Source organism: Photinus pyralis, unplaced genomic scaffold (genome assembly GCF_008802855.1).
Source record: "Photinus pyralis isolate 1611_PpyrPB1 unplaced genomic scaffold, Ppyr1.3 Ppyr1.4_LG1, whole genome shotgun sequence".
Taxonomy (NCBI): domain Eukaryota; kingdom Metazoa; phylum Arthropoda; class Insecta; order Coleoptera; family Lampyridae; genus Photinus; species Photinus pyralis.
The window spans coordinates 16,397,596-16,419,226 of record NW_022170249.1 but is presented as its reverse complement, the minus strand read 5'-3'; the positions used below and the strand labels follow the sequence as shown (position 1 = coordinate 16,419,226).

Below are 21,631 nucleotides of genomic sequence, written 5' to 3'. Positions count from 1 at the left end.
GCCCCCCCCCCTCCAGACGTAGGGAAATCAATTTTTGAGTTATTTGATAGAGAACAACAATATTAGCAAGATCTCTGAGTTATAAAAACGGGTGGTCTGGACTACCCTGATGTATACGTTTATCTAATTTTGGGCATTTATACAAAATGGCTCCAGAAATGTATATATTGTAGGGGAACGAGATAGTAGAAACAGCCAGAGCAGAGCTGGGGGAGAGAATTGTGCACTGCAAGGTTTTCCTGAGCCCGTTAAGTACACTATTAAGGGGCACTCTGGCTCTTGAAATACCCACGGCTGCCAAAATATCCTGGCTACCAAAATACGCGCCCGATGAGTGCCTCCCCCGCACGCACCGCCGTCTTACCTACTCATAAGTTCAGAATTTTGAACGAAAGATGTAAAATTATTTTTGACATACCTACATTACATTAATATTGATAGGTGACAGGCTGATTCAAATTTAAGGGCCACCATGGGGATCTCGGTAACTGTAAGAGATAGGTAGATAGGAAGTAATTTTTACTTTTTGTGTTATTTGATACAGATACAATAAAAAATAAAAATGATTTTGCCACATTTCGATGTTTTCCGGATATCTCCGAAAGTAGTAGGAATTTTTAAGTTTCAAAACTGCATTTTGTTAAGCAAATAAATACGCAACTTTGCCGAATTTAAACTCTACCTATCTTTTACAGTTCCTGAGATCCCCATGGTGGCCCTCGAATTTGAAACAGCCTGTATAAAAACACCCGGAAGTCGATCACTAGGCTGTGTACCCCTTTCAGAGTTATCGCGCCCAGAACTTTGAAATCTCAATGTCAAAATCAGTGTTCTTTTTTTCCATAAGATCGAGATCATCTCACTATTTTACTCTTTAGACTATGATATAAGAGGGAATTTTTAGATTTATTGGTGATTCCACCGGGATTTAAGTTTGGATTACTATTTGAGGACGATGGATGTAGAGTTAAAGAAAAAATTGATAAGAGTGTCGAATTGCAAGTGAAGCAAGGCAACGTAGTGAATTTGTTAGACATTTTAAATGAGCAACATTTTTCTGGTTTATGGGAAACGGTTGAAAAGAGTCCCGAGACTGATCATTCGCAGGATGTACAATTACAAACGAGTGAACTTCCAGAAGAAAAAGATGTTTTGTCTCAGGCTGTGACTAAAGATGTACCCCTGCTTAAGATTTCTGAGTTTGAAAAGAAAAAGGTTCGCAATTTGGAGTGGGCTGTAAATTTGGATACCTCGAAGCCTGTTAAAGATTTTAGGGAACGTATTCCACAAATGGCTTTGGAGTATGAATTTGAACTGGACACTTTTCAAAAGTTGGCCATTCTACAGTTGGAACAGCATAATCACGTGTTTGTAGCTGCACACACGTCTGCCGGTAAAACGGTTGTTGCCGAATACGCCATAGCATTGTCCCAGCGTCATATGACGCGCACAATTTATACCTCGCCTATAAAGGCGTTATCAAATCAAAAATATCGCGATTTTAAAAAGAAATTTAATGACGTTGGTCTTGTAACCGGCGATTTTCAAATTAACATGAAGGGCTCTTGTTTAATTATGACGACCGAAATTTTGCGTTCCATGCTGTATGCGGGTAGCGACGTCACGCGAGATTTGGAGTACGTCATTTTCGACGAGGTGCACTATGTGAACGATAAGGAAAGGGGGCACGTTTGGGAACAGGTGCTCATCATGCTACCCGCGCATGTTTGTGTCGTGATGTTAAGCGCCACTGTTCCCAATACAATGGAATTTGCCGACTGGTTAGGTCAGATCTATCAGCGTAAGGTCTACGTGATCAAAACGGCCAAGCGGCCCGTACCTTTACAGCATTATCTGTACACTGGATGCGGTGGTGCCAGTCGAAATAATCGATATCTACTTCTCGATCATAATGAGGTGTTTCGTATTGCCGGGTAAGTCCCTTGATGGTCAAATTTAATATCAATTTTTTGTTTCAAAATCATTAGAATAGGTTAATGAATCAAAGATTAATGGTGATGGGTGATCCGCTGTTATATTCCAGATACACTAACTTTCCAATTATTGCACATTGAGTATTCCACAGTATGAGGTATTCTGTACTATTTTAAAGTATTCCACATTTCTCAAAATCGTTTTTTCGAAAGATGGTTGATGAAATTTAATTCAGGAATAAACTGTGCTTCAGGCTTACGATGATTTGATTAGTTGAACTTTCAGCTACCCACAGTAATACATTACCGATGCCTCGCAATGTCATGTTAGAATGTACCCACCATTGTAACTTAGGGTTTTAAAAGCAAACGCTTGAATTAATTGTCACTAACCTAAATGTCAAAAAAGGGCAAAGGAACATGATGCGAGAAAGCCTGGTTAACAGTTTTAATGTGTACATTCGATTTTTGACATCACTATACAAAAATACTAACAACGGAATTCACACTGTCGAATTCCTAAGGTATTGATTTGAGTTGAAAAGCTTCCGGTGAGAATGCTGGCGAGCTGCTGAAAACAATCGCAGGCTGGTTAATAAAATCATCACACGCTTTAAAAAAAACAACACTAGCTTATTTCATATCCCCTCGCATATCCCCATAATGATTAATGAGACAGTCTACAATTTCGTTAATGGAGCTTTTTTAATTCACCTAGCCCTTAACTATAGGACCAACGTTTCACTAAGCTCGTATTAATTTTTGCACTATAGCAAATGACCACTGATTCCGAACAGCTGATCACCCTTCCATTAATTGGTCATACTCTAATTATTTAATAATACTTCTACCAAAGAGTAACCATAACTCTTTGCTTCTACCATCACTGAGCAATGTTATCTGAAAACCATAGTTATGACTGTCAACTACTTTTAACTAATCTATTAACTAGCTTGGTAACATATTTGTCGAATAAGTAATTATTTTCAACAAGAATTACGTTTCTGTTTCATGAAAAATAATTTAATATGTCCATTCATAGGTACAATGAAGCAAAAGCTTCTCTAGCTAAACCTAAGGAGCACAAAGCTTCAGGTCCGCCACAACGAAATTATAATCCCAAACAGGAACAGTATATGTGGAATGGACTTGTAGATCATTTAAGTAGAAATAAACTACTTCCAGTTGTTGCTTTCACATTTTCCAGAAATAAATGCGATCAAAATGCCAGAAGTTTGAGGCACTTAGATCTGACAACGGCTCACGAAAAGCATTACATTAATTCATTTTTCAATCGGTGCATAGCCAGTTTAAAACCACCCGACCGAGATATTCCCCAAATTTTGGATATGAAGGAAATTTTGAGTCGAGGTGTTGGGGTGCATCATAGCGGGATTTTGCCTATAATAAAAGAGATGATCGAAATGTTGTTTCAAGGCCAATATATTAAGGTGAGGGGTATTAATTTAGAAATAAATCCAGTATAAATTGTAGCTCTTATTTGCTACCGAAACATTTGCAATGGGCGTAAACATGCCTGCACGTACCGTCGTTTTTGATTCAATTAAGAAACACGACGGTCAGTCACTACGACCCCTACTTCCCGCAGAATACATCCAAATGGCCGGACGAGCAGGTAGAAGAGGTTTAGACGAAACAGGCACCGTAATCATTCTGTGTAAAGTTAACTTGCATCCAGTTGAAGATTTGAAGAGGATGATGATGGGTAAACCGAATCAATTAGAGAGTCAATTTCGAATAACCTATGGCATGGTAAGCGCCATTCTTTGAATATGCATGATTGATAGCTTATTACAGGTGTTAACACTTTTACGTGTGGAAAGTTTAAGTGTCGAGGGCATGATGTCACGAAGCTTCAGGGAAGCAGACCATCAGAAAAAAATGAGTCAAATTCGAACAAAGTTAGAGACGGTTTCTAAGAATTTAGAGATTGAAAATAGACACGAGTTAAATGAGCACATGCAGCCTTTGGTTAAATTTTACTTGACTGTAAGAACATTTTTGGATTATCATCAAGATTTAATGGTAAGTGTATTGATTCATTTCCAATACAGAACAGGTTTACCAAATAATAAGTCACTTTCACTGTTTTCACTATTTTCTACTCAAGCGAATTCTAATTTAGCTCTCTAGAAGAAAATTGACCAGTTGATGTAGCACAAAATAATGTTTAACCTTTTTCAAGACAATCGAAATGACACTAGAATTTCTGGAAGTTCATCTTTTGAGACACAGATATTTTGTTGTTCATAAGTTTTTGGTAAAAAAGCCTGCAGCGCCAGATATCCAATGATATCAAAATATTTATAATTCTGTTCGGATTTCCAACGTAAATGGTAAATTTAATTCTGGTGATTTATTTATGACCAATTCATTGTTAATTAATTTATAACGGTCTTTAAATAGATTGATTGACAACTGTAAATTATTATTTGTCACTTACGTGTATTCAAATTACTAGCGCAAATTTCACTATTTATCACTTCCGTATTGATAATGAACTAAGACTAAACACAATTAATTTTGCTTATCCAGTAAACAAAAAGCTTCTAGATCAACTTCATGGCGCCTTGGTATCGCTCTAGAAAATTCTCTACATTATTAATCTTGTAGGTATTCATTTCTACTACAATACGAAATTGACATAAAATGTCGATACAAATGTGTACACTTGGAGGTGTAGCAAGTTAGAACACATTGATCTTAGGAGCAAAAAATACTGCAACAAAATTTGCTTTTTACGGTACAAAATTTTTTGTTGTCTGTATACTTGGCTTTCAATTTTAGAAGCTAGTGGTTTACGTACATTGTTTTAAATCTTAATTTTTAGGAGCAAATTGTCATAACTCCCACGATGCAAAAACAATTAACTACTGGACGAGTTATTCTGATCACACACAAGTCTCACGTTAATAAGCTAGCATTAATACTGACCACTCCGAGTAAGTCATCAGATCTGTACAGAGTATTGGTATTAACAGACACAGGTTCCTCTGAATCGGATGAGAAATCTGATAATTATTATAAAATGTTGGGACTAGCATCGGACCGTGTCTATTATCCTGAAAATTCTTGCAGCCATGAGGTATTAAAAATTAAACCTGAGGATATTTTTGAAATCACTTCTGCTATGATTAATGTTGAATACTCATTTGTAATTAGCGATTGGGATAAAAGACAGATACCTAGATTTAAAGACGATCCTCCCAGTGAGCGTTGCAAATTCGCCGTGCAGGAGTTGCTAAAATTAACGATGAACGTCTCGGATAAAAGTAATGCCAACAGACTAACCTACTTAGATATGGTGGTTAAAGATCTCGACTTGCATAAGTGTTTGCTAGAGTACAAGAAGTTGAAGGAAGGGTTGATAGACTGCATCAGTAGTACCCAAATTCCAAATTTTGAAGAGCAGTTTCATATTGTGTTCAAAAAGAAGTCGCTCGAGGATGAGGAGGACGATTTGAAGTTCCAATTGTCGTATGAAAGTATGTCATTGTATCCCGAATATGAGAGAAGAATTGCGCTTTTGAAGGAATTGAATTATATTAACTCTTCAAATCGAGGTAAAATAAGTGTAATTCCGGACGTATCCGCTGTAGTCGGAATTGCACTTTAATACTGACCTATTGGTTATTAAATGAACGATTTCAGTGGAATTGAAAGGGAAGGTTGCTTGTGAAATTGGAATGAATGAACTGTTAATAACTGAATTGGTGTTAAGAAATGTGTTTACTGACTTACAACCGGCTGAAGTTGCCGCTTTACTATCTGCGCTGGTGTATCAAGTTAAAAGCAAGCAAGATGATAATGAACTAAATGAGAACCTTACAAAACCTCTAGTAGAGGTGAGGCTAAGTAGCGCTTAATTCATACTGAATCATGATTTTTAGGGAAAACGTATAATTAAAGAGGTGCACAAAGAAATACAGGATTTGGAAATGAAGTTCGAGATTGACAAAGTTAGCGAACCCTCCAGAGATTTGAATTTTGAACTTGTAGAAGTAGTGTACGAGTGGGCCAATGGGCACGTAAGTGCAACTGATAACTTTACATCTTTGCATCTTGTTTGCTTTAGCCATTTGCAACCTTAATGAATTTGACGGAGGTTCAAGAGGGGATAATCGTGCGGTGCATTCAGCAGTTAAATGAAACGATTTGCGATGTGAGAGATGTCGCCCGGTTAACTGGCGATCCAAAACTTTACACCAAAATGGAAGAAGCCTCTGCCTCTATTAAACGTGATATCGTATTTGCGGCTAGCCTTTATACTCAAAATGAACACGTTCAATAAACATGGGCGTGTTTTTTTATTTCTTCTTTCAATCCTATTAGATTCCTCCTGACCTAGCTTTTTATTAATTAGTTTATATATTTCTGCAGTCGTTTTTGTTAATTCAACCACGTCTTTAGTTTTAAAGGTAACCAGACACAATATTTGACGCTTTGACATGCAGCTGCCAGAAAGGAAATGATGTGGATATGCAATATATTTTTTGTGATTTTTTTTATTTTGACGTTGACTTAATTTAACCTCAATGTAGATTCATGTGTTTGATACCGTTAACCCTTTGTTTGAAATCGCATTCATTTTTGGTGTAATGTTTCGCCTTGATGAGATGGTCACGGGGTTTGGCAAAAACTGTAACCGAATGAGTTCCGACACACTCATTACAGGGACTGACGTCGACAATCAACTGTAGGCTTGAAAATCCGGGACGATTGGTGAGTTATCTATCTCGGGGGTGAGATTCTGCTAATAAAAACTCTTCGGTTTAGAATCTATGTGTGATATTATGAGTTGCGATTAACTGATTTCCACATATTTTGTTTTAACATTGAATTTGGCCCCCAAGGCCATGCTCTTGGCAGAAGGATTTTATTGCCTCAAAGATGAGACATTCTGTACATTTCACCCTTTTTCAGAATCTTGGTACCTGCTTACCTGACCCATTGCTCCCAAAACTTGTTTTTAATCTATAAGTCCCCTCTCAAAGTCTACATGCTATGATGTGGTTGTATAAGTTTATGTTATGCATTCGTATCGTTATAAACAATTAATTTTGCTACACAACTATAAGGTCTTTTTTTTCTCAGCGTATTTTTATTTTTATTCGGTGAACTACCATTTTCAAAGTTTATTCTTGCAATGTAATTTATTTCGACTTAAATTTCCGAATTTCACAATCTTCATAATATGAGCAATAATTATCAAACAAACTTTTTACAAATGTTACGTTTCTTCCCTCCTGCACTTCAGGTCATAGCGTTGTTTTTACAACTAACTTATGATGGCCCTGCTTTAGATGTTTGATCATGTGCCACTTTTTGATTTCAAACTTAAGTAGGATTCTGGTTTGCTTTTGGAGGGAATAGTCTTGGGAATACCCGGGTTGATTTTATTTCCGTGTGCTTGTATACTGTACAGTTAGTGTAGAACCTGGGGATTAAGTACTCTACAGGTTGCTATATTTGAAAAAAAAAAACGTTAGATGCCGTTGCTTCGCTCCAAATCTTTTTCAACAATCCGACCAGTTATTTCTCATTTCCGTATGCCCAATATACATATCAAAAATTTGATCAAAAAGCCGTTGTCAAGGGCATACCCCAAAACCTATTTGCAGACGTGACTGAGAAACACGTTAGACCCTTGGTTTATTTGGAAAAAGTGCGTGTTTTGATCTCTTCTACCTCCCAATTTTTTTTACATATTTATATGTAACACCCTGTATATCATATGTTATTGAATTCATTTTAAATCGGGGTAAAATTGTGTTGACATTTGCTTTGCTCATTTTGAAGACATAAGATAGTCACTAATAATAGGGAAATGAAAAAAAATTAGTTACTAATAGTAAAAATAAAAAAATTCCGGTACCGGGAATCGAACCCGAGCCTCCTGGGTGAAAGCCAGGTATCCTAGCCACTAGACCATACCGGATAGCGCTTATTGAGGTACAACCTGGTATTAAAACGACAAAATTAAAAAATACTTTAATAAAATTTGACTTTAGTATTTGTTATATTTATATGAGTAACATACCTGTTGCAAAAACCTTTTTTTTATACAAAACCATCACGAGCAAGTACCTACACTTCGACAAGGAAAGTACCTACATCTGTGTAATATGATCTCATTGATTTGGCAACACTGTTTTATTTCGATAGTTTTACCGCCAAAATAAATGTCATGGTAGAAGGTTAGGAAAAAGAAATAGAGAATTTCCATTATGTTTCCAAATAAATTTAGAAAAAAGCGTACAGAGAATCAGAACAATGAAAACGTTCCCAATGCTAGAAGGTAATTTAGAATCACTTTAATTTTCTACTACTCATTTGTGTCTTTAGGGAAGAAACTTCTGAACTGAGATTACGACAAGCGCAAGAAAATGATGCGATTGATACAAAGTACGGGTTTGTAAGAATAACAGAGTACCAAGAACGAACCGGTTTCCTGTTGAACATACACACTGTAAGCCCCACGTGTTGTAAGCTCGCGTGAGTTGTATCACACTTACTTTCTAGAATGAGATCTTAAATGATGATAAAAGGCTTATATCGGCGGTCGACTATTACTTTATGGAAGAGGATGGTACACGGTTTAAAGTATCCTACCCGTTCAAACCCTATTTTTACATTCTGACCCAGCGAGAGTTACTTCACGAGGTTTCTATGTACCTACTTAAAAAATACGCTGGTACCATTGACAGTATTGAAGAAGTAGTTAAAGAAGATTTAGACCTAGTACGTAACGTAGACGTGTAGTTTACCGTTAGTAACTGTAAGATTTCAGCCTAACCACTTGATCGGATTAAAGCAGCGCTATTTAAAGTTGTCGTTTGTTAGTCAAAATGATTGCATTAAAGTTAGAAAAGACATTCTAACGGTGGTTAGGAAAAATCGAAAGCGCAAAGAACAGAACTGCCACTATGCAGCGCTAGTTGTGGAAAATATTGCTAAAAACACTACTGAGTCGTCGCATACAAGTTTAAATACAGATCATCTGGAGAACATTCTTGACATAAGGTAAACTCTGAATGGAGTTGCACGCTTGGAAGGGGCGCATTTAGATTTGTTTTATAATCAGACTTTAATGGGTGAATTTAAAGTTGTGTTTATGTCTTAGTTTAAACTATTAAAGTAGGAATTTATGTTTAGAAGTCTGAATTCAGAGTCCAAAGTTTTGAAGTCTGATTTCAGAGCTCTCTGGTACGAAGCTCTGGATAGGACACATAGGAAATTATTTTGTAAATTACAGTTGTAACTGGGAACTATACTAATTTACAGTTGTAACTGGGAATTACAATTACAACTGTAAATTATTAACTAATTCCCAGTTACATCTGTAAATTAGTATAATTCCCAGTTACAACTGTAATTTACAAAATAATTTCCTATGTGTCCTATCCAGAGCTTCGTACTCTGGCCTATTTTTAGAGCTTTCTAAGATTTTTCATGATTATTTTAGGCCCTGTCCTTTTTTTTAAAAGTACATAATCTACATTTGCTTTGTTTGTAGTTTAATAACTTACTTTGTAGAGAATATGATGTACCATATCATGTACGTGTCTCGATCGATCTACGCATATTTTGTGGATCATGGTATACAGTGAAGTGTAAGGCGGGAGGAAATCATCCTCCTTTATTTACGCCCAGACCTGACATCATTGAGCGACCCGAACCGATTGTCTTGGCTTTCGATATTGAAACTACAAAATTACCACTGAAGTTCCCGGATGCGAACACCGATCAGATTATGATGATCTCGTATATGATTGATGGACAAGGTAGCTTAGTTTTGAGGGGATGTCTCATGCCTTAAAAATATGTACCCTTTTTTCCTTTATTGAATTGCTTAAAATGTCCTACTTCTAATGTCCCAAATTTTATAGCGACGATAGTAGAAATACAAACAAGTTTGCATGTTTTCCATGAAGTGCCATATACAGCTAAAATTTGTTCATTCTTTCCTAAACATGATTGCAATGCAGTTTGTGCCAAAGATTCGTAACGCTATATAATAGTGTTTGTGTCTCGGTTTGTGTTTTATCATGGCGAAGGAAATGAAATATGATTTTCTCAATGATCCCTTGAAAGTATAGAACAAAGCCATTGTTTATGGGATAAAACTGTTCTTTTATTAAATTTTTATTTTATTTAGAAAAATGTTTATTACCTAAGCTTATAATGTTTGTTAAATTATATGTACCGTTTTCAAACCAAGTATACGAGGTCAGCTGAAAAAGTTATCAGACCTAACCTCATTTTTGAAATGGAACACCCTGTATATTTTAATTAAAAAAATATATTTGGTATTTTTTTTAAATATAACAATAAATATGATATTAAAACAGCTTAAAGTGATTCAAAAAAATTTAAAAGATTAAAAAAAAATTAAAAAAATGTACAATACAAAACATGTCCAAATGATTCAAAAAATTTGAAAAAAATTTTGGAATTTTCCAAATTTTTTAAAGATCTTTTTTTGCTCTTTTTGGACCAATATTGACTTTTTTAATGTTATATTTTTGAAAAGAAAATTTAATGTTATATTTTTAAAATAAAATATACCTACAGGGTGTTCCATTTACAAAGTGAGATAGTTTCGATAATTCTACGCTGTATGCATATTTATTTTGAAAGCGGCAGATTATTCATCCATCGTTATAACGAAGCTGATCTAATAAAACATTTTTCTGAAAATATAGAGCCATTCTGAAATTGAAAATTTTCTCATATGCGGAAGAAAATTTTCTGATTTTGATTTTACTATTTTAGGTTTGACCCAAAAAGAACACATGAAGCGTATATAGGCGTGGCCGTACCCGTTCGCGTCGGATAACACCCACAAACCCCCCTTCCCAATGTTGTACACCATTTCCGTGTGTGACACCCCTCGTTTAGTTTAACGTTAATCAAACTGTCACAATTATTTCTAGGATTTCTAATTACGAATAGAGAGATTTTATCAGCGGACATAGAGGATTTTGAGTATACACCGAAGCCTGAACTCGAAGGAAAGTTTACGATTTTCAACGAGCCCAACGAGTTCAGCTTGATTCAGAGATTTTTCTATCACATTATGGACGTTCGCCCGCATATTTTCGTAACCTACAACGGTGACTTCTTCGATTGGCCCTTCGTTGAGGCACGCGCTGCCTTTTACGAATTGGATATGAAGCAGGAGATCGGTTTCTCCAAGTCCAAAGATGGCATTTATTCGTGCAGAGCTGCAACCCATATGGATTGCCTGTGCTGGGTGAAGAGAGATTCGTACCTTCCTGTCGGATCGCAAGGTCTGAAGGCGGTAGCCAAGGCTAAATTGAGGTTTCTACTTGTCTATGTTTAGTATTGAATGTGATGCCAATTTTTTAGGTATGATCCGGTTGAGTTGGATCCAGAAGAAATGTGCCCATTGGCGGCATCCCAGCCGCAGGTTCTTTCTAATTATTCTGTGTCTGATGCTGTTGCCACTTATTATTTGTACATGCAGTATGTGCATCCTTTCATTTTTGCTTTATGTACAATTATTCCATGTGAACCGGATGAAGTCTTACGAAAAGGCTCAGGTAAGAACAGTAATGCGGGTGTAGCTTTAAAATTGATCAATTTAAGTTACTATTTATGTATTAGCAAAAATTTTCGATCTCTCGCGAATTAGTCTATGAATCTCGTGCGCTCTCACTCCTTTGCTCTCTCGCCCACGAGAAAACAAACGACCTTGACTGGCGTGCCCTAGCAACCAATAGAAAATCCGCATTTCCGTCACGTGCTCGGGTCAGCAGAACAAAACGAAACTTTTAGGCCCCATAGACCGTGGCAACCGCGCTCGCTTTCTGCAATACGTTTGTTGTTAACGCCAGACATACTTTCGTTCACGTTCACTATGAAGCGGTACATATGTAATTTCCCTTTGTTCACCAAAATACAAATTCAACATCAATTTTTTTTAACGGCCAACGACCCCCTGTTACAAATGTTTTCGGCAATCTCATTCAATTTGTATATTTTTTCATATCCTTATTAGACTGCAGCGTGCTAATTAAACGGCCTCTCTCGCATCATCAGACTAAAATTAAGTTGTTAAATTACTTACAGTTGACGCTGTAAGAGGAAGTACTGACCTAACTGAAACGCCATCTTTATTGCACTATTTTTGTTGTTGATTTAGGTACCCTTTGTGAAGCACTACTTATGGTGGAAGCTTTTCAAGTTAACGTCATATTTCCGAATAAACAAGAGACGATTTTGAATAAACTGACTGACGATGGTCATCTATTACATCAGGAAACCTACGTTGGAGGTCATGTGGAGGCTTTAGAATCGGGTATTTTTCGAGCAGACATCCCTTGTCGTTTTCGATTGGACATAGAGATGCTCGACACCTTAATATCGCAAATATCAAAGACTTTAACTCACGCGATTGAAGTCGAAGAAGGTATCCCTTTAGATTGTGTAACCAATTTGCAAAACGTAACTGATGAAATTAAGACGAAATTGGAAGCTTTAAAGGTGAAGCGGTAAAGGTCGGTAATCACTTTTTATAAGAGGCATTGTAGGAACAACCGATGCGATTAGAAAAACCACTGATTTATCACTTAGACGTGGGCGCGATGTATCCCAATGTAATTTTAACAAATCGACTACAACCATACGCAATGGTAGATGAAACTGTTTGTGCTGCTTGTGATTTTAATAAACCTGGGGCGACTTGCCAACGTGGAATGGCATGGATGTGGAGGGCCGAATACAGTTAGAAACTAACTGTATGTATTGTTGAGTTTTATTAGCCTAGTTTTGTAGTGCCCGCGAGCCGCAGTGAGTATCATCGTATACAACAACAACTTGAAACCGAGAAATTTCCGCCTCTTTTTCCAAACGGACCACAGCGTGCGTTTCACGAGTTGAAATTAGAGGAACAGGCGGAATTAGAAAAGAAGCGTATGGGAATTTATTGTCGTAAGGTTTATAAAAAACAGAAGGTTACTAAGATGGAGGAACGTACGTCGACAGTGTGCCAGAAGGAGAACTCATTTTATGTTGATACTGTACGTGCCTTTCGAGATAGAAGGTATGTATTAGTTTTGATTCTTATACCGTGGTTGAGTTTCATATCGAAAAATGAGGGGGTGGCGGTGACTGTCGGCATTAAATTGACCTATTTGCAGATATGAGTACAAAAGTCTTTCGAAAAAAGCTAAGCAACAAGTAGTTGTTGCTGTAATAGGAGGAAATGCGGCCGAAATAAAATCGGCGAAAAATCGCGAAATCCTCTATGATTCCCTGCAGTTAGCCCACAAATGTATTTTGAATTCATTTTACGGTTACGTTATGAGACGAGGGTTCGTTGTGCCACCCTTTTTATTTCATGTATTTATCCCACTCTTCTAGGGCACGCTGGCATAGCATGGAGATGGGGGGAATTGTGTGCTATACAGGTGCAAACATAATCATGAAAACAAGAGAAATTGTGGAACGTGTAGGACGTCCACTCGAGTTAGATACTGACGGAATTTGGTGCATTCTTCCAGCCTCATTTCCTGATAACGTTACGGTGACCACTTCAGATGAAAAGAAGAAGAAACTAAATATTTCGTATCCAAACGCTGTGTTAAACGCAATGGTTAAAGCTAACTTTACTAATGACCAATATCATGAATTGACCGATCCATACTCGTTGAGCTATGTCCAAAAAAGCGAAAACTCAATTTTTTTTGAGGTGGATGGTCCATATAGAGCCATGGTCTTACCCGCCTCTAAGGAGGAAGGTAAAAAGCTAAAAAAGCGGTATGCTGTTTTCAATTTTGACGGTTCACTCGCTGAACTGAAAGGGTAAGCGTTTTCTCCTCTGTACTTTGCGCATTATTTTGTTAAAGATTTGAGGTTAAACGCAGAGGGGAACTACAATTAATTAAAATTTTCCAATCTTCGGTTTTTGAAGCATTTTTAAAAGGCGACAGTTTAGAGTCTTGTTACGCTGCGGTGGCACAAATCGCCGATTATTGGTTGGACGTTTTATACTCGCAAGGAAGGCATATGCCCGATTCGGAGTTATTCGATCTAATCTCGGAAAACCGATCGATGTCACGCAAGCTTGAGGATTATGGGGCCCAAAAGAGTACATCTATAAGTACTGCGAAGCGTTTGGCAGAGTTTTTAGGAGATCAAATGGTTAAAGATGCCGGACTTGCTTGCAAATATGTTATTTCGAAGAAGCCGGAAGGAGCACCAGTTACCGAGAGGTTGATGGGAGTTTTATGTATGCATTTAACCAATTGTGCTATTTTAGAGCGATTCCATTAGCGATATTCCAAGCGGAGGAAGCTGTTCAAAAGTACTACCTGCGGAAATGGTTAAAGGATTCGTCTTTGAACGATTTTGATATTAGAGACTTGTTAGATTGGAGCTATTACATTGAGCGTTTGGGTGGCGCAATTCAAAAAATTATTACCATTCCAGCTGCTATGCAAGGAGTAAGTGTTTTGTTAATTCATGTAATATCATATGACATCCATTGTAGGTTTCAAATCCAGTACCTAGAGTGCGCCACCCTGACTGGTTACACAAAAAAATGCTGGAAAAGGATGATAATTTTAAACAAAGACGTATAACCGATATGTTCTCTGCTTGCGCGAAAAACGCTGCTAATACCTTGCCCACATCCAAAGTGAAAGACATCGAAGATTGTGGCGTTACCAAAAAATCTCCTCTGAAAAAACCAATTGCAAATGTCAACAAGCGCAAGCGCCAACAGGAAAATGAATTTGAAGGTTTCGATTTAACTCTAAGCTGGAGGGAAGCACTAGGTACACCCCCACTTTTGGGGGAAACCAAGGCCGATTTCGACGCTTGGCTCGCATTCCAAAAAAAGAAGTGGAAGTATCAAATGTTGCAACGGTTGGAAGGGCAGCAAAAAGTGAAGAGACTAAAAGGAAGTACTGCAGTTGTAAGGTCGGCCGCTCCAGGTACCTTACAAGGTTTCCTGTTAAAGGCCCAGCGTGCTTTGCTTGCAAATCCATGGCAGATTTTGCAGATCGTTAAAACGAATACCCCGGGTGAATTTTTAGTCTGGGTTCTTGTCGAGTCAGAAATACACATTGTTAAGCTGATAGTGCCCAGAATGTTCTATGCGAATCTACGTACCCCAAAGTGTGCAGACGAGGGCGCGTTATTTAAAAAATGCAATCGCACTCTCCCTCGTTCGAAACAAGTAAATTGCCTGTACCTCTATACTGTGCAAGAATCTTTATTTGAAGAATATGGAAAGTAAGTTTGGGCAATAATTGTACCTACTTGTCATAATTGTCCTCCTTTCAGAGAGTTGCAATTGAACAACTCCAATGTAGAGGGCGTGTACGAAACGCAAGTACCTCTCATCTTCAGAGCCTTCGTCCAGCTAGGTTGCGTGTGTCGGGTAACATCAAAGTCTCCAAATATGGACTCCGATACATTCTCTCTCTCCGATTTAGAAATGACGAGCATCTCTAAGCAGCCATACCTACCGAAAGATAGCTTAAAGCACTTGTTTCTGTATCAGCATCGTTCGAACAGCGACAAGCGGCAATTTTTCGGTCTATTTCTCACACCGATTAAAAAAGCGATCATAATTGTAGTCGAAACTGTTCGCCATAACGAAATGCCTAACTTGAAGACAATTTATCAGGCGGAACGTATTGCAGAGTAAGTCTCTCGTGTCCAAGTCAGTTGAGGACTTTTTTTTTATTTTAGACAAGAAAGAAATCCAGATATCGAACTACCACCGGAAGATCTACAAATAATGGTGCGCATCGAGACAGACGTAAAGGAAGTGCATAAGTTGCTTCAAAAACACCTACAAGCCTATAGGGACGAGAAAAAAGGGCCCACATTACTAGCCATACAAACTTTAGATGATACTTTGCAGCTACAACATGGCGTACCCGTTCTTACTGAATTTCCTCAGGCTCATATTCATGTTAAAGTAAGTCAAAGTGTCACTTATTTTTTTTTCTGCACCTGTACACGTAGTGTAACAAATAGAATAGTAAGACGGCTTTACAAAGAAAAACGACATTGGGATTTCATAGTTTTGGACGTGACAATTTCAAAAGAAAGCGCTGTAGGCAATTTTAAAAGTTTAAAAGTGGCGATTTGCACTATGCTAGTATTGCAAGTTAGGTACCCCGCACGCAGGTGTTGAACCAATAAAATTACTTTTTTTTCTCCTTTAATAATTCTAATCTGGTCGTGCAAAGGTTTGCGATAACAAAGCGCACTTAACTTGGCACACACAATAATAATAATAATATTAATAATAATAATCTTTTTTTATTCACAGATAAGTTATCTTATGTAGAATACGTAAAAAACAATTACAATACAGGTAGTACATTAACAATTTTGAGTATTTAAACTGAGAAGTAAACTTTTAAACTATAAAAGGTGAACAAACACTGACAGCTTCCGAACTTCAGTTTTCTTTAAAACATAAAACTTGATGACAAAAGAACATTAACTTGATCAATAAAATGACTAATTGCCGGCGGCTGTTCGGACGGTACAAACTTTTAACTTTTAATAACAAGGAAACCTTAACAGAAGGCCTCACGATGCATTACTGCTCGTTGTGCTGAATATCTTGCCGTCTAACTTTATTTAACTTTAATTTGTTTAATCGAGATCACTTGTTGGTGGAGTATTTTATCTGACTCCCATTTTGTGGGTCACTCTGGTAATCGGGCGAAAGCCTGTGGAGGACCCAGAACAAGCGAGGGACAATAAATAATTTCTTTCAGCGTATTTGATTGATTGATGTTGAAACGTAGACGTACTGTTACAGGTCCATTTTTAGTTTAGTTTTGCGTTATTTATTTTGATTTTTTAGGTTAGGAATTTGTTTATTTTGTTTTGAATTTCATCTCATAGGCGTACCCATTTTCTTAAATTTCTTCTTTCGATTCTTGCCCTCTTCTTACGATTGTATTTACCTTTTCACGCTTTAAACGCTTCTTCTTTCCTTACTGTTTTCACTATTCTAATTTTCGAAGCATATGTGTACTATTTTATTCCATGTTACGCCTCTGATTCGTTTCAGGGCCATCTGTTGGTATTTCGTCTAAACTACGCTATTCTTTCCCGCTCTTTTCAAAAATCTATTCTTCTTTTCCCGCTAACTTTTTATGTTCCTTAATTATTGGTATTACTGTTCGTTGTTTTGAAAATCTTCTACGTTTCGTTTTCCGTTTTCGATAATTGTCATTTTCCTGTAGTGTGCTTGTGAGGTACGAAATTTTTATAGCCGCATTTATCCAACAATTCTTGGGATATTACCCTCTTAAAAGTCACCCTACTCAACAAAAAGGATTTAGTATCCGTCCTTTTAAGCCCTATTTTGGGGATCAAGAGTAGTGGAGAGGCGCACTTGTGTTTCCTAGTACAATCAATATAAATATTTTAACTCTTGCTCGCCGGATTTCAACCCCTTTTGTAAGTATTCGTGTTGTTCAGTGTCGTTTCTATTTTTTCGTTGCCTTTTTAGGATCCGAGCGTTAATTTACTACCACCAATTATAGCACCCAAAATATTATATTGTTTCTACATTTAAGGCCCACACCATCTAGTAAGTAGCCTTTTCGTGATAGTTTTGCTTTGCAATTTTAGGTCTTGTTTTGGGTCCTTGTATTTTTTCCCTTCTTATTTATTATACCTGTACCGTACTGCTTCAAACTCTTCGTCTTCCTCGTTCGTCGTCCGTCTTCAGTCTTCTATCGATACCCTCAAATTGCTTTCCACTTGATCCCTTCTACCCTCTTCCCTATCCTTATTTTCCCCACACTTAGCCACTGGTCTACTCACCGAGTCTGCCGAACAACCGCTGGACAACTTCAGGAGCCAGGAAAACAGCTAAGCACCTTCCAATTCACCGTTATTCACTTATGATTGCCTGTTAAGTTTAATTTTTAAAAAAAACCATTAATTCAGTCATCTTACCATTCGTTTAATTAATTATTTTAGTCACTTTTGTGTCTTACTGTGAGACGAGATCTCGTTCCGTGATTTTTTTTTCCTTAATTCCCTGTTATCGTTCCACTGCCATTTCTCATTCACCATCATTCGCCCTACAATAAAAATATTCCTATTTCACTACATTTCTCTATTTTCTCCTCCTTATTTGTCTTGCATTGCCAGGTCACCAGGAGCAGGGTTCTAGTTTTTCCTGTACGGCCAAATTTAATAAAAATTAGTGGCGCCTACATTCTCCGAGCAGTTTTTTTCAGTTTCGTCGAACCACCCCATACCACCGAGAGCAGCTGGAACCGTAATGATAGATTCTTCCCTTCCTTCTAAATTTTCTTGGTCACAGTACCGTGGAACCATTATACTTATTTTAGTACCTGACCTAGCTGGACAGGCGCTTGTGGGTGGTTTTACTGACCGTTGCCATCGCACATAGCATTTTTATTTGGCGCCCATACGTGGGGCTCATAGCATTTTTATTTGGCGCCCAACGTGGGGTACATAACAGTATGTTATGGTCCATCTCAAGCACAAAGTTCTGTTATATCTAAGAATATGTGTCCCGAATTTGTATCCAATCAGATCAGTCGTTTTAGCCGGTAATGAGCAAGGTTGGTATATATATACCAACCTTGGGTAATGAGAGTACAGACAGACCGACATCATCGAGATTTTGTTTGATTCATGGAGGTTATCTCACTATCCTATTTTTTACACTATGCTGTGTTATTGAATTTGTGCTATACCACTAATAATGTATGGAACGTTGGTCTATAATTGGAATACAAGAAATAATTAAAGAAAGTTTTGATTTAGGACGTAGACGATTTATATAACAGTATTGACTGGCGACGGATTGGCGCAAAAGCTTTGATTCGACATTATCTGAACAGCGAGAGGGTTTTAGAATTCATCACCGAGCAATGTCGTTATTATCACCTACCAATAGGAAATCTACCAACCGATCCGACGTTATTCGCATCCGATTTATTCTTTGCCAGGCACTTGATCAAACAAAATCATGTCTTATGGTGTTCAAATTCGGATCGTCCAGATTTAGGTGGCAGCGAAGAAAGCGATGCCCGGTAATGCGATCAATGCAATTTTGTCTTTATTCTCTTTGTAATTTCAGGCTCTTGGCGGAGTCGCAGGAGGAGTCTAGTGAACTGTGTAATAAGCCCGGATGGTATTCGAGTATCTGTATTGAATTGGACATCGACAGTCTCGCGATTAACACCTTGCTTCAAGCACATCATATTACAGATATTGAGGGAACGAGCTCCGCCACTGCTTTTGACGCTGCAGTTCCCCCTTCGTTAGATGAGTTAATCAGTGGCAATATGAATTGTGGTTACGACGAAACGGCACGTTGTGGGGAAGCTTTTCGAATATTGCGCACAATGGCAACTATTTGGATGCGCGATATTTCCCTTTACAGGAATAGATTTGCTGATTTTCAAGTTATCCATTTCTACAGGTAACTAAGTATACTCTGATAGAAAGTGCTGTTTCTAACTTGCTACCTTTAACAGGTGGCTTCGATCACAAAAATCGTTACTGTATGATCCAGCGTTGTTGCGTAATTTGCAAAATTTGATGAAGAAGCTGTTCATGATGTTAGTGGCGGAGTTTAAAAGATTAGGTTGCACAATAATATACGCCAATTTTAATAAGATCATACTTTGTTCCAAGAAACGCTTGGTTGAAGATGCTCTTGCTAATGCCGAATTTGTAATCACTTCCATCCGGAATAAGGAATTGTTTCACTCTTTACAAATTACTTATAGGTAGGTAATCTATGATCATTTTTGTGTGACATGTATTTATATTTTAGTATATGTCACACAAAAATAAATATAATTTCATTCAAAAACTATGCAGATAGGTAGGTACTGTATGTAAAGACATCTTATATCTCACACACTTCGACCTTGTGGTCTGCGCATGCGCCACGTGCAAGCGTGGTTTTTGTCCAAACTAAAGTGTCACTGAAGGTCATTTGATCGTGGTGGTTGTCTAAGCTAAAAACCCAAGATCAAACTTGAACGCAGGGCATAATTGAAGGTGAAAGGCAGGTGAGGGCAGAATTGATAGTGAAAGAGAGAGCATAACTGAAGGTGAAATAGAGGGCACATAAATCAATGTTACGCTGATTCAAAACTAACTAGCACTTTCAAACATGAGCCTGTTTTTGTTGATATTCAAGTCATTTAATGCGGTAAGATCGTGCAGCACAACCCCTTTCTTGGGCACCTAAATTCCATTAATGAACATATACGTACTGTTCATCATGCGGGAGAAAAAGAACAGCCTGCTAGTCTTAGCTGTGCTGATAAAACAGTGGTAGTTGTAGAAACTAACATCAACCAGCTGATTAAAAAAGCACAAAAAATAGTTATAACTGCTGAGGAGTTTTTTCCTTTGTAGTATTAGTATATAATCAAAGGTTTTTTTCTCTATTGTAGCAAGTGTTGGGAGCAACTAATTTGGCTCGATTCTACAAACTTCGCCGGAATTCAGGGAAAATTACCTGCAGGTCTTGAAGGCGAAGCAGGCGAGGTCCAAGAAAGAATAGAAACCACGAATAGAGATGTTGTGAATGAGGACGAGGTAAGGCATTTAACTTTATTCAAGTTTGGAATGAATAATTTTAGCCTGTGATTGTGATGAATTGGAATTTGGCAGAGCAACTTCCCGAGGCAGGGGGGTGTCGACATAATTTTAATGCGATTATAGCTGGCTATATTAATGCAATTTATATGAAACTTCGAGAGACTGATTGTAATGATAGTATTGTTGTGGGTCTTAGTCAACCGTCACTCGGTTTGGGGGCGAATGAAGTTGTAACAAGTTACGCTAAGGAACTAATTGAAGGGGAAGTTAGTCAAAATCTCTTCAGGTGGGTGTGGTTTTCCATTAATTCAACTAATCAATGTGGTATTATTATAATTTCATTTGGTATCTAAATTAATTAATTTCAGAATTGTGGAAAGGATTTTCAATCGGTTACCCGCAAAGATTGATGATTGTTCGCCTGCTCTTGAATTTGTTAATGCAATTTGCCATGTTTTGGATCTCGATCCTGCAGTACACGACGAGGTGTACAACTTAAAATGCAATTTGTTGAAACTTATTGGTAGAGGTTTTAACTATTTCTAATGGTAAATAAACACTTGGTTTCCAGGTGTAGGTGAATTTTCAGAAAAAGCTGTATGGATTGATCGTACAGTATCTTTTGTTGTGCCTCAAATTATATGTAAAGCTTGTAATCACTGTCGCGATTTAGATCTAGGCAGGGATCCTCATAGAAGTGATGTTGCGTGGCTGTGTCCCTTGTGTAATACAGATTACGATAACAATGAAATCGAAGGCCTTATTTTAGAAATTATTAATAAAAAGTTTTTGGCTTACAATTTACAAGATATGCAATGTAAAAAATGCGGCCAGGTTTGTACAGCAATTCCTTTCTCTCAGTTTAACCAAATTAATTGTAGATCAAAATGGAAAATCTGATGATGCGTTGCCAGTGTGCCAGTGAATTTATGGGTCTACTGCCAAAAGCAGACTTTGTGAAATTACTAGAAAAATTTTATAAACTTGCGAAAACTTTTAACATGAAGATCGTCAAGGAGTTTATTGAGAATGTATTAGCATTAATTTAATAAAGTTCTTTTACACTATAA

The 21,631-nt window shown here is 37.4% G+C and overlaps 3 protein-coding genes and 1 non-coding gene across 4 annotated transcripts in view; 2 read left to right on the top strand and 2 right to left on the bottom strand.

Moving 5' to 3' along the window:
* The window catches only part of LOC116158618 (helicase SKI2W), a 7,740-nt gene extending 1,475 nt beyond the window's left edge, over positions 1-6,265 (top strand). Inside the window, exons 4-11 of the mRNA XM_031471430.1 lie at positions 905-1,934; positions 2,977-3,385; positions 3,429-3,707; positions 3,753-3,980; positions 4,786-5,518; positions 5,607-5,800; positions 5,846-5,983; positions 6,031-6,265. Of these exons, the coding sequence (XP_031327290.1) occupies positions 905-1,934; positions 2,977-3,385; positions 3,429-3,707; positions 3,753-3,980; positions 4,786-5,518; positions 5,607-5,800; positions 5,846-5,983; positions 6,031-6,246 (3,227 nt within the window). The 3' untranslated portion in view covers positions 6,247-6,265. The remainder of the gene's footprint in view (positions 1-904; positions 1,935-2,976; positions 3,386-3,428; positions 3,708-3,752; positions 3,981-4,785; positions 5,519-5,606; positions 5,801-5,845; positions 5,984-6,030) is intronic.
* LOC116158619 (lysosomal acid glucosylceramidase-like) overlaps positions 1-8,082 on the bottom strand; it is a 24,735-nt gene extending 16,653 nt beyond the window's left edge. Inside the window, exon 1 of the mRNA XM_031471433.1 lies at positions 7,996-8,082. Coding sequence (XP_031327293.1) covers positions 7,996-8,029 — 34 coding nt within the window. The 5' untranslated portion in view covers positions 8,030-8,082. The remainder of the gene's footprint in view (positions 1-7,995) is intronic.
* Trnae-uuc lies at positions 7,822-7,893 on the bottom strand. Its single transcript has one exon. It is a non-coding gene; the product is annotated as a tRNA-Glu (tRNA).
* LOC116158617 (DNA polymerase epsilon catalytic subunit A) lies at positions 8,076-21,631 on the top strand. The gene is made up of 25 exons (XM_031471428.1): positions 8,076-8,253; positions 8,301-8,424; positions 8,478-8,696; positions 8,746-8,978; positions 9,492-9,739; positions 10,892-11,279; positions 11,328-11,521; positions 12,124-12,464; positions 12,512-12,704; positions 12,756-13,023; positions 13,121-13,294; positions 13,344-13,784; positions 13,829-14,194; positions 14,242-14,425; positions 14,473-15,218; positions 15,270-15,632; positions 15,681-15,912; positions 18,765-19,033; positions 19,081-19,425; positions 19,481-19,735; positions 20,414-20,558; positions 20,603-20,847; positions 20,930-21,084; positions 21,133-21,395; positions 21,443-21,631. The coding sequence occupies exons 1-25, from the start codon at positions 8,183-8,185 to the stop codon at positions 21,608-21,610; spliced, it is 6,630 nt and encodes a 2,209-aa protein (XP_031327288.1). The 5' UTR covers positions 8,076-8,182; the 3' UTR covers positions 21,611-21,631.

Excerpts from the sequence above, each read along its gene's own strand:
- LOC116158617 (XM_031471428.1), top strand. The coding sequence starts at position 8,183 with ATGTTTCCAAATAAATTTAGAAAAAAGCGTACAGAGAATCAGAACAAT. Across the intron at positions 8,425-8,477 it reads TCCTGTTGAACATACACACT|AATGAGATCTTAAATGATGA; the intron begins GTAAGCCCCACG and ends CTTACTTTCTAG. Across the intron at positions 19,426-19,480 it reads CAAGTTATCCATTTCTACAG|GTGGCTTCGATCACAAAAAT; the intron begins GTAACTAAGTAT and ends TACCTTTAACAG.